Source organism: Desmodus rotundus, chromosome 3 (assembly GCF_022682495.2).
Source record: "Desmodus rotundus isolate HL8 chromosome 3, HLdesRot8A.1, whole genome shotgun sequence".
Taxonomy (NCBI): Eukaryota; Metazoa; Chordata; class Mammalia; order Chiroptera; family Phyllostomidae; genus Desmodus; species Desmodus rotundus.
Window position 1 is genome coordinate 108,863,588 of NC_071389.1, and position 18,559 is coordinate 108,882,146.

The 18,559-nt window shown below is 45.8% G+C and overlaps 1 protein-coding gene across 1 annotated transcript; it reads left to right on the forward strand.

The window, feature by feature from the left end:
- The first annotated feature begins 11,345 nt into the window (after positions 1–11,345).
- GPR12 (G protein-coupled receptor 12) lies at positions 11,346–14,059 on the forward strand. Its single transcript, XM_053921718.1, has 2 exons — positions 11,346–11,546; positions 12,255–14,059. The coding sequence occupies exon 2, from the start codon at positions 12,270–12,272 to the stop codon at positions 13,275–13,277; it is 1,008 nt and encodes a 335-aa protein (XP_053777693.1). The 5' UTR covers positions 11,346–11,546; positions 12,255–12,269; the 3' UTR covers positions 13,278–14,059.
- Positions 14,060–18,559: the final 4,500 nt, after the last annotated feature.

An 18,559-nucleotide genomic window follows, 5' to 3' on the forward strand; every position in this document is an offset into this window, starting at 1 on the left:
TCCCTGAGAGCAGGCACCACTTTGCTCTGCTCTTGCTCCTTGCACAGTGCCCAGCACATAGGAGGTTCTCAAGAAATATTTGTCAAGTGGATGGTGGAAACATTGAGGCTTAATGAGATTATAGAACTTCCCTTGATTACCAGTAATTTTGTTGTAGAGCTGGATGTGAACCCAGGTCTATTTGTCTCCAAAGGTCAAAACACATCATAATTTGCTGACCAAAGTTGGGTGGGCTGCCCTGCCCGACTGGTCAATGTCTGCACTAAACCAATATGTACCACAACTCAAGAACACTTCCCCAAACTGGATTAAAACACGGGTTCCTGTAATACCCAGCTCTTCACTGTGACCCCTCCCAGAAGAGCGGTGAAATGATCATTTTCCCCCCACCAGACAATTCTCAACCAGATTCAAGTAACATGTGTGCTCAGCATGATGCTAGAAAATGGGAGGCGGGGAGGGCAAGGGGGAGAGAGCGTGCAACAGGAAGCTATGAAAATGTAAAACCAACTAGAGTCCTCAGTGACTGAGATAGGGTTATTCTAATCGATGAGGTCTTTTCTAAATGATGACATATTCACTAGAAAACCCCTTTTATTTTAACCCTCACAGCAAATCTTTCTAAAACGGGTTAGTTCATTTCCTTGCAATAACGAATGCTTTTTGCTGAACAAAAGTAATTTTCTAGTGATGGCAGAACTTCACAGGGGCCCTGGGTGACCGTCAGTGCTGTAGTGGAGATGGGGACAGCCAGGCTCACGGAGAACACTTTGGATCCGTGGGCTTAGGACGAGTCCTGCCTCTTCCTAGCACTCAGCTGGTGAGCAGGAGTGGCACAGTTCACCCACAGGGGCCTGTGCGCCCTTATCCTGAAAGAGCGGTGGGCTGCATCAGCGTTTGTCGACTGATTCTGACCACAGCCCACCACTGAGCTGAGTGCTACTCAGAGAGCTCATGTGTATATGTACGTTTATGTGGAATTGAAGCAAAAATGTTATGAAAAATATACTTTGTCATGCATTCTTTGATTTTTTTGTATTTTCTAAGAAATATTGTTCACTGATTTCACGATCTGCTGATGATTCCAAGGCAGCTTGAGAACCAGCATGCCAACCCCAGGTTTGTGATTCTCAACAAAGAACTGGATGAGTGATGACAAACCTTTAACATGCACCGGGATTTATTTGTTGTTTTGAAAATTCAGTATCATATCATCTTTGTCATTTGCATCATTTTTATAAAAATTCAGTAACCCCCCCCCCCCCACAAAAACCCACTTTCTGTTTAAGAGAGAATTCTGGAATGGCGGTGAATCTGGCTGATTGAGGTTAATTTAAAACCCTTCCCCCCTCCCTGAGGTCCCTCAGAATTTACACCAAGGGAAAGGAGAGCTCGGTCTCATGATAAATAATCAAAGCCAAATGCATGGGGCAGTGAGGAGAACACAGAGGGGAGTGAGGAACTGAGTCCTTTCCTCAGACTTGTCACCTCATCTGTGGCTTAAAGGGGTTGAAGTGGTGGTTCCTCCCCATTGTACATTTCTGTGTCTACGACCCTGAGGTTTGCAAATCCCCGAGACTAGTGTTGTTAGAGTCGGGAACCTCATGGGCATCGGTAGAGGCAGGTGAGAATATTCTGCTGGTCCAGTGGGGCACCGCACCCCTTTAATCCCACCCTGGACCAGGACCCTTCCTGTTAGCATGGCGTGGTGGCCCACCAACTGGGCTGAACCACAGAAAGACCGCATGGGCCTTACCTTTGAAACCTCCTAGCTGCCTCATCACAGAATAATCTGCTAACTTGTTTTCCTTATCACCTGGGGCCTAAACGAGCTTCAGTGTGCTGGGGTTGGAAGATTGAGGCCTACAGCTCATTCACACCGCAGCTCATTCATAACCACTGTGATTCACCTGTCAGCCTCACAGAGTGCTCTTCCAACCCGGAAAGGTGTGGCTGCCTTTGTAGATCAGAAAATTAAGACTCAAGGAAAAGGATGAAAACTAAGTTACCTTCAAGTTAGGGACAAAATGGGGACCTGAATCTGGGCATCTGGGTTCCCAATCGAATCCTCTAGTGCATGTTGTTTGAGCCTGAATGGAAGGAGACTCAGGACTGACAATAGCATCTTGCTACTAAGCACTTCATGAGCACTTACTATGTGCCAAGCCTTGCTCTAAGTGCTTTACATACATCAACTAATTTCATCTCAAAACGCAAACCTCGTGAAACTGGGGACATTTTAATTCCTGTTTCCCAGCTAAGTAAACGAAGGGTGGCAAATGGGGTGTTTTCACATCCTCCAGGCCCAGGGGTACTTTCAAAGACCAAATGAGGGAGAGTGGGGCTGAATGTGTCTTATTGAACAAAACCAAGATGGCCCTTGCCCAGATTCCTCTGAGTCATGGATAAATACATTAGAGAAGAAAATGAATTCAATTGAGCTAATTCAAATTTCATGCCACTTAACTTTAATAGGAAGAATATTAGCCTATAAATAACACTTTTAAATAGTTTGAATATGAATATGTACAATTCAATGTTGGACTGAAGATATTATTTCAACATCATTTAATCTGATTCGTCTCAGGGGAAATGAAGGTGGCATTTTATGGGCCATAGAAAGAATTGGCTGAAATTCTAATCAATCTGGGAGCGAATGAATAAAGCATTGTCGCACAGCTTATGACCAAAGCTTAAGCATCTCTGAAGCCTCTGGGGGCTCAGACTAAAGCAGATAGGTGACCCCTTCTCTTTTCTATCATTGACGCCCCTGAGAGCCAGGCACAGATCAGGTGTGATGTGGTCACAGCACGGGTTTCTGTACTAGGTCCCTGCACTGTCATTGCTGCTCCCTCCTCTTTCTCCCTCATTGCCTGTGAGCCCCTGTGTGCAGGGGCCATGCACTTTAGGGCATTATATCAGCAGACCCTCGCCAAGGCCCCTGGGTGAATTATAACTGCTGATGGCCAGTACTGCCAAGTGTAGGCAGACCCTGGCCTCTGCCCTCATGCACGTTCCTCCACCTATGACTCCGGCAGCTGCAGGTCCCCCAGGACCAAACCCTGCTCACCCAGCAGGCATCATAAAATAAACCAACCGCGTGTGCTTCCAACTTTCATCAACCCTACAGCAGCATTGCCAAATAAATTCTGGGAAGTATTCGGGAACATTCCAAGGGAGCTAAGAAAGGGTTTCCTGGCAGTGAAAGTTTGTGAAACCCTGGGGTAACTCAGTGAAATGTTTCTTTAGGGAAGACTCCTTGGAGCCTTTAATATGCTACTAAGTGCTATAATTCTCCTAGAAGGACATACAGCTTTCAGCTTTGCTGTCTTAGTTGGGTTCCCCCAAAACCCTTTGACCCTGAGTGGGCAGCACAGCCAGAGCAATTTACATGCCATCTGGGCTGTGGTGGCTTCCCTTCCTCAATCTGAAAAGTTATGCCAACTTGTTAGTCCACTTAACTGTGACCCAGAGAGGAGAGAGGGAGCTGGACATTCATACCCCAATTCCCACGAGTCACTGGCAGAGAGCTGCTCCAAAGACACACATTTTCTGAGACACAGATTCAGCATAAGTAATTTGTTTTGGACGTGATCCCAGGAAACATTGTAGGGGTGGAGAAGTAAGACAGGAAAGAGAAAGCAGGCAATAAATAAGCTCTTTTTTTAAAAGCAAGTTACCTGTTATGGACTGAACACTTGTATCTCCCTCAAAATTCCTATTTTGAAGCACTGAGCTCCAGCATGGCGTTTGGGGATGGCGTTTTTACTGAAGTAATTAAGGTTAAATAAGGTCATAAGGGTGGGGCCCTGATCTGATAGGATTAGTGTCCTTATGAGAAGAGACACCAGAGACTTGTGAGAACTTAGTGAAAAGGCAGCCATCTGCAAGCTAAAAAGAGAGTCCTCACCGGAAACCGAACTCTGCCAGAATCTGGGTTTAGGACTTTTAGCTTCCAGAACTGTGAGGAAATCAGTTTCTATGTTTCAGCCACCTGGTGTGTGGCATTTTGTTATGGAAGTCCAAGCTGATGAACACATTTCCCCTGTGAGTAATGAGCTCAAGTCTGCTAAGAGTCAGAGTCAAACATACGCCAGAGACTTGGTTAACCACCAGGAAGCAAACTTGAGAGTTTGAGCTGGAAGTCTCCAAATAAAAATGATATAAAGCAAGCTTTATCATGCTGGAGGTCTTGGCATACCTGGGACTGAGTGGGAAACACATCCAGAGCAATTTACATACACAAAAATTTATTTTCTCACAGTTCTGGAGGCTGTGAATCCAAGATCAAGATGTCAGCAACGGTGGTTCCTTCATTAGCCTCTCTCTGGTTAGTAGGTGGCCGCGTTCTCCCGCCTTCGCCTTCATTTGGTCTTCCCTCTTTCTGCATGTCTGTGTCCTAAACTCCTTTCTCATCAGGACACCAGTCAGATTGGATTAAGGCCCCACCCTACTGACTTCATTTTAACTCAGTCACCTTGTTAAAGGCCTTATCTCCAAATACAGTCACATTAGGAGTTAGTGGGCATTAGGGCTTAAATGCATGAATTTTGGAGGGACAACACAACTCAGCCAATAACACCATGGCAATTCCACTGAGAGCAAGGCAGGCTCTTGAAAAGGACAAAAGGGTTCTGAAGTGAACAGGAAGCATCTCAGATCCGATTCCATACATGAGCATCTCTGAAAGAACATGTTGTTGTGAAGGGAGTTCTTCAGTCAGGGTGGAAAACGAGGCTGAGTCCCATCCAACATTGCCCAGGGATTCTGTTGGCCATCCCAGGCCCACTGGGAAGACCAGCCCCACATGCTGCAGGCGATCTCATGTTGCCACCTTTGCAACATGCAATTCCCCTCACCTCCCATCCCAAACCCACTACCAGTCATCAGAAATAAGGCACTCCTATGCACTAGGAGGGTTCCAGACACCGGAGATACAGCAATGGAGCAAGTAGAGCTAGTACTGGGGGAGGATACAAATAAAGAGAAAGGTAAAGAAATAAAATACCTAGCATGTCAGTGGTGTTAAGCACTAAGGAGAGACATGGAGCAGGAAAAGTGAGCCCTGGGTCTACAGTGTAGAGTCTGGTTGAGGCCTCACCGAAATGTGACATTTGAAGAAAGACCCAAGGGAGGCAGGGGCAGTCAGGGGGCATCTGGGAGGTGGGGGAAGCCTGGGGCTACAAAGCAGCAGGAAGGCTGGATGGTTAGAGACAACATGGGGACTTTGGCTTTACTCTGAGTGAGATCGGACTGCACTGAGGGCTTCGGTGAAGAGGGACATGATCTCACAGAAGAGCGTTAAGAACAAGCAGAAGGGAAGTGAGAGCAGATGTAGGAAACCAGCTGGGAAGCTCCTGAGATATCCAATGAGGGGTGATGGTCATCTGAGGCCAGGTGATGGCAGTGGAGGAGGTGAGAAATGTTATTCTTTTACTGCAAGATTTTTATTTGATTATTTAGTAGGTAATTCAATGAATTTGTCTTCTACAGTGTTCCTCTATTTTTTTTAAAGATTTTATTTATTTATTTTTAGAGAGAGGGGAAAAAGATTTTTTAAATATTTTATTTATTTATTTTTAGAGGGAGGGAGAAAGAGAGAGAGAGAAACATCAGTGTGAGAGAGAAACATTGATCCATTGCCTCTCACTCACATGTGCCCCGACTGGGGACTGAACCTACAACCCAGGCATGTACCCTGGCCTTTCGCTTTGCAGAACAACGCCCAGAGAACTGACCCATGCCGGTCAGGCAATGTTCCTCTATTCTTTTAAAAATCGACCTTGTTTTTTAGAGAGGTTTTAGGTTCATAGCAAAACCGAGCACACAGTGCAGAGAGTTCCCTAAATCCCCTACCCCCCCTACAGCCCCCCCTCCCCCCGTTCATCCACACCCCCTGCGGAGAGGGACATTTGTTAACATCTATGAACCTACACTGACACATCGCTATCACCCAAAGTCCACAGTTTACACTGAGGTTCACTCTTGGAGCTTGTCCAAGAGTGAACATTCTGTGGGTTTGGACAGATGTATAATGACATGTATCCACCATTGCAGTGTTATACAGAGTAGTTTATACTGCCCTAAAAGTCCTCTGTGCTGCGTCTATGTAACCCTCCCACCCCCACACCCCTTTTTTATTGTCTCCCTTTCCCTGAAAGTCACATGGTTGGAAGTAAACTTTTCACACTGACTTCTTTTACTTAGTAATATGCACTGACATATCCTCCATGTCTCTTCACAGCTGGCAAGCTTATTTCTTTGCAGTGCTACATAATACTCCATAGTCAACATATACCACAGTTTGTTATCCCCTACCTACTGAAGGGCATCTTGCTTACCTCCAAGTTTTGGCGTTACACACCCTGGATGTATTTTGATGTAAACAGAACTTCCTGCCAGGTTGGGTGTTCCGTGAGTGCTGGTCCAGTCAGGAGGCCGAGGTATTTGGCCAGTGCAACTGAAATAGTGGGATTCACGTGGATCCCGCTCACAGGAGGGCAGGCAGACGCTGCACTAGCAATGACCACAACAGGCATTGTGACCATTATTTACAGACCCTTGGCTTTCTTTGCACCAGGCTGGGATACATGTGCTGTATGCTTTACCCTGCGTCACGCACATACCAGCCCCGGGAGGTAGATGCTGTCCCCAGTCTCACTTTACAAATAGAGAACACAGGTGGAGTGTTGACTTGCTCAAGGTCTACTCATACCTGGCTTTGAGACTGTAAATATTTAGATGATAGTTGGCATTTTGACAAAAATGTATCAGCCTAGTTAATATAAATCTCCCTAAACCGGAGTAAATTTGCAGAGAAATTAATGTGAGCCTTTGCGGGAGGCAGCCGGCTGGCCATTTTCCCTGACACTGGTGTCCAACAAGCTGCTGGTGGCGGAGCGCTTCCTAACTTCTGGGCAGTGAAGCGCTCGCAGCACAGGGCCTGGCCAGTGCGGGTGCTCTGCAAACTCAGTCTATCAGATTGGAGAGGCGAGGGATGCCCTTGCATGCCTAAAAGAAAACCGAGTTTAGCCTTGGTTGGGTGGGTCAGTCGGTTGGAGCATCCTCTAGCACACCAAAAGACTGGGGGTCTGATACCTGGTCAGGGCACACCCCCAGGCTGCAGGTTCAATCCCAAACAGGACGCATGCAGAGGCAACTGACTGATGTTTCTCTCTCTCCCTCTCTGCCTTCCTCTGTCTCTAAAATCAATAAATGTATCCTTATGTGAGATAAAAAAAAATAAGGAAGGAAGGAGGGAGAGAGAAGGAGAGAGAGAGAGGAAGGAGGGGAGGGAGAGAGGAAGGAGGGGAGGGAGAGAGGAAGGAGGGGAGGGAGAGAGGAAGGAGGGGAGGGAGAGAGGAAGAAAACTGAGTTATACTGCCAAAAAATAAATCCCAAATAAATGAATTAAAAACTTACCTTAACAGAAGTTCCTAGGGACTATCTCTGGAAGTGAGAGTACAGGTAATTTTACTTTTTAATTTTAGTTACAGGCTCCAAAATTTCTGTAATGAATATGTATTACTTTATAATCAGAAAAAAACATTCAACGTTTAATACAATTTTAAAAATACAATATATATAGAACCAAGGCCATGTTAGCACTGTCAACTCTCCTTTCTCACAGACTCTCGGACTAAATATTTTCAGCGATGTTTCTTATCTTTCTTTGTCTTTGTCTTTGTCTTTCTTATGAAACATGTTCCTCCTCTGTTCAAAGTTTAAAGGGGCTTATAAATGGGGAAAGGACAGGTATGTTATGATTTTTTGCAGGCCTCTCACTGTCCTTAAATAGAAGCCAGGTTTATTTAAGTAGAGTATTAAATATGAAAGTGTACTTCGATGGAGAAATTCTTCGTCTTATGGGCCATGCCTAATAGAAATATATACAAGTGAGCATCATATGACATGCGTAAGGATGTTTATCAAGGTTTTATTTGCAGTAGTCAAAACAACCCACGTTGATTAATAGAGGGTGGATTAAAAACTGGGCATTTCTACACTAGAATACTACACAGCAATTAAAAAGGTGGGACTACTACGCCATGGCACACATCAATATACCTCACAGAAACCATGGTGAGAGAAAGAAGCCAGACACAATAGTATACGCGGTGTATGATTCCACTGATGTAAGTTCAAAACCAGGTAAACCTAATCTATGGGGTCCGAATGTAGAATAGTGGTTTCCTTCTCCCGGGGGAGGGATAGTAACTGGGAGGGGTCAAGAGGAAGGCTTTAGGGTGCCAGCAATGTTCTATTTCTCAAGATGGTTAGATTCATTAGGCATGTCTTCATCATACTGTACACTTCTGAAATAATCTTTACTTTGGACTCATGCTTTAATCTCAGGTGTGATATAGACCCTTGGCTAGACAGAAGAAAGTATGGTTGAGCTCATCCAGACCAGTGCACCAATTAAATATGCACAGGGAGGAACTGACTAGTAATCGTCAACACAAACGGGAAGCAGACTAGTAACATTTCGACACCATGGGCGCCGCACCGTACTGGTTCGGGTCTGACTTGCTCCAGTCAGGGATCTGGGACAGCCTGTGACTTACACATTCAATTACCCAGAAGAGTTAGTAGATGCAGGTCCAGGGTGAAGTTGGTGAGGACACGGCATAGATTAAGACAGGCACAGAACGGTAATCGTTAGCATAGGTTGTGAAAATGCCAGATCATGCTTGAAGGTTTATAATTTCTTGCAAAGTTATAAAAAAAAGTGACAAGAAAGGTAAGTGATGAAGAGACAATGAATGCCACATGCTGAGGTCATCTGCTGCAGTGTCCTGTTATGGTGGTGAGTACATTGAGAAGCACCTTGCAGACAGCTACTTCATGACCCACGTTACAGGGGCCGGGAAACCTGTCTGCCCACCACACTGCAAGCTGTAGAGAACACCCAGTATCTCCCCGCCCCGTGTCCCACCTCACTTTTTCCCTCTAGAGAAATGCCCATTCCGTGAAGTTCCGATGGAAAGGCCATTGCGGAACTCTATGCACGACCCAGGCCTGGCCACGATTCATCCCTTCCCATTAGCCACATGGTTAGTTCAGAGCGGGGCCCACACCAGGCTGGCCAATCCTTTGGGAATTCCTCTCACCAGCTAGAAAGATGTCTCAGCATGCAAGCCAGGGGCCACCTGGGCCACCATCATGGCTGCATGGGAGATGCTTGTCTGGCAGAGGACAGTTTGAGCCTGGAAAAGACAAAAAATAAGTCAGGGACAGGGACTGACTAGCCACTTTTCCTTCTCTGTGAACCGCTGAACGGATCCTTCCCAGCCATGTGAGACAACACCCATTTTGTATTAAGCTACTTTGTATTGGATTTCTGCCCCTTAGCAACAAAAGTCCAAACAAATACACCAATGAACATAGAATTAGAAGTATAGTAAAGCTGACACTCTTTTTGCTACAAGTACTCATTCAAGGGGAAGGGTAGCTGAACTGAACCGTGAATGCACAGCTAACTGTTCTGTTTCTTCCTTAAATCGTTCCCAGGTTTCACTGCAGAAACACACATACCCCTGCCATGACCTCATGACCTTTCCTCTTCCCCCACCCTCAGTTCTTTCTTTTTCCTTCTTTTCAAAGACATTAAATGGGATACATTCCGCTATTGAAAGCTCTGTGAGTGAGTGCTATTGACCAGACGGTGTCTGGCTGGTGCTGTGCCCTCGCTTTCCCTGAACTGCCCTGCTGAAGTGAGGCTCCTAATATTTTGTCTGGTAGCTTGAACTATAGCATGCTGAAATGGCTCTGTGTGTTTTAAAGAACTCTTTTTCATCACTTTTTCTGAAAATGCTTTGATTCATCCCATAGCAGTTGAGAGGAAGAAGTACACCCATTTATCACAGCATTTGCTGCCTGGTGTCATTGGGGCTCTGTGTATCTGTCACCCCCAGGCCATGCACATGTCTGAATTGGCACACCTAGCATTAGCATGGTTCTTGGCGGGTACAGGTGTCTGATGACTCCCCATCAGTCACAAGCAATTCTTAAAACTCCACAGAACCTTGCTTCTCTGCGTGTGGGCCACGGACCAGCAGCACCGTGGTCACTGGGCGAGGATCGCAGAGGCAGAATGGGGCCCTACCCCAGAACTACCGATTTGTCCTTGAGAACTGACAGGCAGGGAGAGCTGAACAGGTCTTGCAGAGGCTGGAGTTGATTGACCAGAGGAGGGGAGGAGAGGAGAAGGGGATGTCAAGGGTGGGTGAGGCTGAACCTTAAGGAATGACAGAGAACCAGGGGGAGGCAGGACGGTTGGAGAATAATGGAAGGAGTTCTAGGGTGCTGTGTTCTGCAGACCATCTCTATTGGTACAGGAGCCTCTCAGTAAATGTGAAGAAAGTAGTTGGAAAAACCTTCTGCTGATGGGCAAAGACTAGATTATCAGGCCTTTTCCTCCTCCCATCTTTGAACTGGGAGGCCATCTTTCAACTTAAGCTCTATTAGGTGCTCTGGTTTCTGTATCCAGAGGAAGGCATAGGCTCGTAAGAGCAGCCTGCTATCCGGTTCTCAATCTTAGAACCTGTTGATGTGTTAAAACGGAAACATAAATGAACACTGCTACTCCAGTACCTAAATGCATTGGTTTTTGGACAGCGCCTGCAGGAAGCTTCTGCAGAAACTCAGTAAATGAGTTCCACTTGAAAACACAGCACTTAATAAGTGCAGTTTGATGACGCTAGTGACGATTCACATAGCCACGCCGTATTAAGCAAACCTTCCCGGGGAAAAGTAATAATGAACTAGGTCCAGGCACACCTAAGGAAAGGGACCGCTTTGGAATTGGGGTGCAATGTGGTCAAGGGCAATTCTGGAACAGCTGGCTGGGCAGTTCGCTGCTTTAAAGATCTGCCTCCGTAACCTGCTCACCCAACATTCCTGCTGCGAATCCTGAATACCACCCTAAGCAATTCTTTTGACTGTGAATGTAGGTAGCATTTTAGGGAAAGGCGGAGAGAAGAGGCCACTGGAGACGCGGACTCTCCAGGGAGCCCTCAGGAACGAAGTAGGTCACGGGGCTCCCTGGCCCCAGCCCAACGCCTGCAAGCCCTGGACCGCCCGCGGGGCTGGCGTGCGAGGCGGCGGGCAGCGCGGGTGACGGTGCACTTCTGGGCCTCCACGTTCTCCCCCTCCCCGAGGGCGGTGCTGGGCTTTCACCGCGCAAGGGACGCCCCCTTCTGCCCGCGCCCCCTCGCAGCCGCGACCCGTGGGGCGCGCGCCGATCTCCCGGGGCTCCCTGTGCGGGAGCGAGCGGGGCGGGCGTGGGGCCGGGCGCGCGCGCATGCGGGGAGCGTGCGAACTCGGCCAGCGGGCGGGCGGGCGGGGAGAGCCGTGCGCTCCAGCCCTGCCCGCCGCTCACCTGGCACCGGTCGCTCACCTGGCGCCAAGCGCGTCCCCGGCCTCCAGCCCCTCCCGCGCGGCTCCAGCCCCTCGCCGCCGCGCGCCGCGGCGCCCACCTGCGACACGATTTGCCACGTGCTGCGGACGCACCGGAGGAGCCCCCTCGGCCTGCGAGCGCCAAGGTGACCCCCTCGATGACCCCCCGCCGTGGCGGGCCGCGGGTCCGGGCACCCTGTCTGTTCCCCTCGCAGCCGCCGCCCGTCCCCGCCGCCTGGGGAGCGGCGGCAGCGTCTGAGCATCTGTCGGTCTGTCTGTCTGTCTGCCTGTCTCCACACCTCCACTGCACACGTCCGCCTTTTGTGCACACGGGGGAAGTCCAGACCCCTCTTTGTTCTGGCTGGGGGTGAGGATGAGTGTGTGCACGCGCGCCGGGGATTTTTTTAGGGGGTGGGCGCTCGGTGGAAACGAGCGATTTAAATATGCAGTCGGGGTGGCGGCCGGCCCGCGACTCCGGGCTGCGGCGGGCTGCGCTCCGGCCGCCAGAGGTCCAGCAGCCGTGCGTTCCCGCGCGCAGGACGGGCGCGGGAGTGTGCGTCCCCGCACTTTAGCAAGCGGACCGCGCCGTCGCCGTGGGCCTGCCTCACTCGCGACTGTGTGTTGAAGTCCTTTCCTGTGTTTCCCCCAACGCCACATGGCATTTTTCGTAGTGGGCTTTAGGTCGCGGAGACTTTGGCTTTTGTTTTACTTCATAACAGTTTACAATTCACGAAACTTGTGGCATTTGATAGCGGTATTTGAAGAGGGTCTGGCTTTCATTTTGTGTAGTTTTGCATGATGTTGGACTGTCCCCTGATGTACCTTTCCATTAAAAAATTGTCTTTTCGTTGAAGAGGCCAGGGGTTAAAATGAACGGAGACCCGAAGGTCAATTTCAGCGGCTTGCTTCGGGATTACTTAAATGCCGGTGCTGCCACGGAGAACATCTCGGCTCCTGTCTCCTCCCAGGTTCCCGCTGTAGAGCCGGAGCCAGAGCTCGTTGTCAACCCCTGGGACATTGTCTTGTGTACCTCAGGAACTCTCATCTCCTGTGAAAATGCCATCGTGGTCCTTATCATCTTCTATAACCCCAGCCTCCGAGCACCCATGTTCCTGCTGATAGGCAGCCTGGCTCTTGCAGACCTGCTGGCGGGCATTGGACTCATCATCAATTTTGTTTTTGCCTACCTGCTTCAGTCAGAAGCCACCAAGCTGGTCACGATTGGACTCATTGTCGCCTCTTTCTCTGCCTCTGTCTGCAGCTTGCTGGCCATCACTGTTGACCGCTACCTCTCCCTGTATTATGCTTTGACATACCATTCGGAGAGGACAGTCACGTTTACCTATGTCATGCTTGTCATGCTCTGGGGGACGTCCATCTGCCTGGGACTGCTGCCCATCCTGGGCTGGAACTGCCTCAGAGACGAGTCCACCTGTAGCGTGGTCAGACCCCTCACCAAGAACAACGCGGCCATCCTTTCCATCTCCTTCCTCTTCATGTTCGCGCTCATGCTCCAGCTCTACATTCAGATCTGTAAGATCGTCATGAGGCATGCCCACCAGATAGCCCTGCAGCACCACTTCCTGGCCACCTCGCACTACGTGACCACCCGGAAAGGGGTCTCCACCCTGGCCATCATCCTGGGGACCTTTGCTGCTTGCTGGATGCCTTTCACCCTCTATTCCTTGATAGCTGATTACACCTATCCCTCCATCTACACCTACGCCACCCTCCTGCCCGCCACCTACAATTCTATCATCAATCCTGTCATATATGCTTTCAGAAACCAAGAGATCCAGAAAGCCCTTTGCCTCGTTTGTTGCGGCTGCATCCCATCCAGTCTCTCCCAGAGAGCTCGGTCGCCCAGCGACGTGTAGCAGCCTTCTACCCGCAAGCTACTGCACACCCAGGGCTGCATTTACCAAGCACTTCCACTGCCCGGCCAACGGTTGAGATGCTTTCCTTGAATTCTTTAAACTGGATTCTCTTTGGATCCACAGGAACCCTTAGCATCTGTGGAGCTTTCAGTCAGATGAGTTAAGTAATTGAAATGAAAATAATGTTACCAGTGTTTCACTCTTTTAAAAAAAGGTGTTGAGTTCTTTGCTCAGCATCGTTTTTTGTTTTGTTTGGGAGTGGGGGATTTGTTTTCTATTTTACTTGGAGGCAGGGTTTTTATTTTATATTTTGTTTGGAGGGCTGGTGGTGGTTCAGAAAGGAAGGGACATGACACGGCCATGATGTTATAAAAAAACAAACTGCTCCCAGGCTTTTTACCTGGACTTTAAAATAAAACTGAGTTCCTGAGGAAAATGAAGTTACTTTTTCCAGACTTTTTTTTTTAATGTCAAGGTAGATTTTTAATGCTGCATGTATCTAATAGAATGCAATCTCTTTCAAGCCAATGAAAACATGTCACATGTTTATGTTTGGAAGGGACCTGATTTTGTTAACATGAACTCAGTAAGAAGTTACCAACACTGAAACTAGGAACCCATTCTTATTCACTCTTCCTTTACTTTCAGCTGTCGCCATTGGCAAGAGTTACTGACATTTCTGTGACTGTTGTGCCTCTTTCTGCATGGTTGCCTGTGTTGGCTCGACCGCTAGGTTCTGTGTTGCCACGTACCAGAATCAAATGAGTTCTTTTTCAACATAGGTTTTTAATATGTCCTTCTAAAGTGAATTACAAAATTGGTTTTGATTTACTTATCAAGTAGGATTTATTAGATTCACCCTTGTAGTTTCTTAAGCTACAGTCTGATTGTTTTCAGAAAACAAAAGGAAAAAATTAGTAACTTTTGAAAGTAGATTCAATTTATTTCAGTATATTCTGAAAAACAAATCAATGTAACACTATCACAAAATATGAAAAACATCACTCTTTCTATCTTTAAGAGTGCATTCATAGTTATTCTTGATCGAGACAATAGAATTAATATTGTAAGCCAAGTACTTCCGGTTCATATTGTCAGTGGTGTAAAATGCATTTGAAACAGGTGGTCTCCTATGTTAACAATGAATTTGTTTGTGAGTGCATCACACCTGTATCTGACTGTGATACATCATGTAAGTTCACCAGTGGCCATTCATAGGAAGTTAAGTTTGAACTTCTTTTCACCAAAAGAACAACTTAAATGCAATAAAAACCATTTTGCCTGTTTTCAGAGAGCAAAGGTTTCATGAGGAAATTACAGAGGAGGGCTGATTTTAAACATACTGTAAAATCACTGTGTCTGAGCAGCATTCCCATTAATGCGGACAGATGGTCTGGGTACAGACCTCCCTCCCACGGGCAGTGGGTTCGCAGCTGTATCTCTGCAGCCAGTGGGAGAATTTCTGTGCAGCATGTCAGTTTAGCCCTTTCAGCTGGTGGTGAGACCAGTATAAGGGTCCCTGGGGAATCATTTGCAGTAAAAAACCTTATTGGTGTGTCCCCGGTGGTCTGCCCACGGGGGTCTCAGGACTCTTCTGGCTATCTGCAGGCTGATGCCGTCTCTCCAAAGCCCCTTCTTATGTAGCACAATTATGAATAAATCCTCTCTCGAACCTGTGTCTCCTCCCTTAGGCTACTTGTGGAAGTGGGAGAAAGTTTAAAATATTTAGAAATGGGAAAGGATTTTCAATGCATGTTACCTTATGATCAACCTAATCAAGCTGACGCCTTTAAAAAAATTTCTTCAACGTGTGATTGAGTTGGTAGATTGAATATAATGAGTCTGTTTTTAATCCTTAAAGTCAATAGCATCTCCATGGCAGAAATAATTCAGGTAAATTGGTTTGGTCAGGGGCTGGGAAGTATTCATAAGGAGGTTTGAAAGCAATAAATGATGTTTTTGTGGAAATGGTGGGTCTCTCCAATTTGGAATTATCATAATAATAATATGTGCTGTTTTTCACCCCACTCTGAGCTTCAGGCCCTCTGCTGGGTGCTTCACCTGCTCTGTTACTGTACGCACAGCACACACGATTCCAGGCAAGGCAACTAAGGCTAAGCAAGGCTAAGAAATGTGTTTGAGTCCACGGTGTCAAGGGCAGAGCCAGGATGGGAACCCAGGTTTTCCAGCGTCTGTACCTGCCTTCTTTCAGCACCGCTGCCTTGCTCTGTCTTGATTTCTAGCACATTATTCTCACTACCTTTTAGTTCTACAGTTAAGATATACAGCTTCTTATTATCACATGTGATGTGACTATCAGCATGGTCCTATGTAGAAAAGTTCTGGTTTTAACATCCTCTTCTTCACTAGGCATTTTTCCCCTTTGGAGCAAGGCCAATGGACTCCCAGTGGCCCAGCGCAATGTCTTAGTGCAAATAGGTGAGGGCGCTCTTACTCCACGGCAATTTTCCCTCCATTTGTTCTTTTAAACTCTAGATCATATACATACATCAGTATATAATGTTCTTATAAGTACTAGTTAAATGATTGCTTTTTACCTGTGTTTTTGAAATATCTGCTTTCAGCTAAGATTTTTCAATTCAACTATAACATGTTTAAATTGTGAAGGTTTTTTGGAAGTTTATGTGGTTTTCTACAAAGCTTCTTTGTTTCTGTGAGGTTAATTATTAACAAGTGTGCACATGTCTTGAAATATATGTATATGTTTAGATATGTGTGTAAACCTCTATGTACATATATAGCTTCAATAACATTAACTTTGCAACAAGACTAAATGCATCATGTAAAACAGTCATATTTCCAACAGTCCTGAGGGAGCAGACATTCTTATTCCATGTGATCAAAAATTTTAGCTAGCAAAGAATTTCCAGTAGAAACAGGTATCCTGGACAATCTAGTTACCACACTGGAATCCTTAGTCGAGGCTCGCTCTCCAGGGTGTGGCTGTCCACGGTTTGGTTTCCTTCATCCCTATAACTCTATTTCTTTGTATCATCAAGTTAGTTTCTTCTTGTAAAGGGGGCCGTCTTCCTTCCTGGTACCTGGAAGCAGAATTGGGGGTGTGGGGCAGAGCACCCCCTTTCCTGGCAGCCAAGTTCAGGTGGGAGAATTCCTCAACTGACTTGGCGAGTGTGAATGGTCTTAGAGTCCCCGGAATGTAAAGCAGTATTTAAACAAGTTTAAATGAGAAGATGAGAAATAAAGATGTTTAGTGCCAATAAAATATCTTGGAGACTTCTTAAACATTTTTCTTAAAGAATGCTCATCCATTATTAAAATAATGATTGACTAATTTCATGGTAACATGTATAAAATTAAGATAACTTACTGACACACCAAATTTAAATTACATATTAAATAAATGGTGTTATATTAACTGATGCTATGTCTCTACTTTGCTTACATGCCTGGCGTAATAGAGAGACAGATTGCTTTCTTGTCTCCTTTAAAAATTTTAGTGATTGTTGGATGGTTTTGATACCTGTTTGGAACCTTCAAATCTGGTGAGAACTCTTAGAGTCAAAAGTAGTTTATATACTTCAAAGAAATATAAACATGGTTTGAATTAGCAGACAGATCTACTGTCCTTCAACAAACAATGCAGGAAAAAATATTGGTGATCTTGACTAGAGATCCTCGAATTGAAATGTTTAAAGGGCACACATACCACCTAAGGATCCTGGTAAAATGCAGATGCTGCATCACAGGTCTGGAGCGTTGCTGATTTTCTCACAAGCCCCGGGGGAGCTGGTGGCGGTGGCTTGCAGACAGCTGCGTAAGGGTAACGGTCACACCTTCGTCACTCTAAATCTTTGAAAACATACAAATATATGTTTTAAATAGATATATTTAGGTTAATACACAGATAACTAGTCTGTATTCAGTGGATGTGAACTTTGAACTTTTCCTAGAATTTCTAGTATCTAGTAAAGATCTATAAATATATTTATTGTATGCTTATGTTCTCACTTTTTAAAATCCTAATTACCATTATCTTAAGGCAATTCTCTGATAAGTTTTATATGTATGTGTACATATGTATACGTACATGTGTATATACACATATGTATGTGTACATGTGTGTACATGTGTGTGTGTTTCTATCTGCATGTGTGAGTATACCTAGAAGCAAAGGTTTCACCTCCATTTTATCAAAAAGGAACATTTTCTCTGCGATGCATGTGGTTTGTATTTGGGGAGCTGCATGTGTTTTCATAAATATATTGAGATAATTAAGATGAAAAATGTTGTTCTCTATGTTCTAAAATTCAACTGAACTTATCCTAAAGCAACCTTTTCCTAGCCAGGTACATCAGAGAAATTTTAAAATATCTCACCTTGGTTTTGACATTTATCTGTAATCTTTTGTGACTTTTCAGCATCAAAGTACTATTAATAATAGTTACAGTGGTCGTTACATCCACTGTGCTTCTTTTCTGCCCAAGGAGCTGAGAATATTTTTTTATTCAATAGAAGTATGTCAAAGTACATAACTAAAATAGATTTTAGAATATAACTTAAATATCTCCATGCTATCAAAAATACAGAAGAAATCTAGGTCATGTTTAATCATAAAAATTCAAATAGTAACATCAAGTGCCAGCTTTCAACTGAAAATAAGTTTGGAGCCAAAATGAAAATATCTATAGGGCCCAGATTTCCCTGATATTTGACTATCTGAATATTTTAAAAGGTAAGAGAACATCTTATTGGCATTCTCTCAAAGGCTTTGGGTTTGTGTTTCTCACTAGACAGCATACTTCTGGAACCTATGGGGTTCTTGTTTGGGTTGGTGAAAGTGGAAACCTCCCACATGGGATGGAGGGTGGCTTCTCTTCCACAGACGTCATGGCTGCTTGGCTAAAACCTAAGGGGAAGCCGGCTCTGGTCTGACTATGTACTTCCTCCTTCCAGGGCCCTTTGGAACTGTGAGCAAACTTATTCTTGGACAGTATAGAATCGAACACTTGGATGAAAACTTATGTAGTGGCACTTTCTATACTGAATCGAAGTCAAGATATCTTTGACACTGAAGTTCTACACTTTCCCTCAATGCTTAGTGGTGTGTTTTGTGTTTTTTAATTATTATTATTTTTTAATTTTTTAAATTTTTATTGTTATTCAGTTACAGTTGTATGCCTTTTCTCCCCATCCCTCCACCCCACCCCAGCCAAACCCACCTCCCTCCCCCACCTCCACCCTCCCCCTTGATTTTGTCCATGTGTCCTTTATAGTAGTTCCTGTAATCCCCTCTCCTCACT

Coding starts and splice junctions, on each gene's coding strand:
- GPR12 (XM_053921718.1), top strand. CDS start 12,270: ATGAACGGAGACCCGAAGGTCAATTTCAGCGGCTTGCTTCGGGATTAC.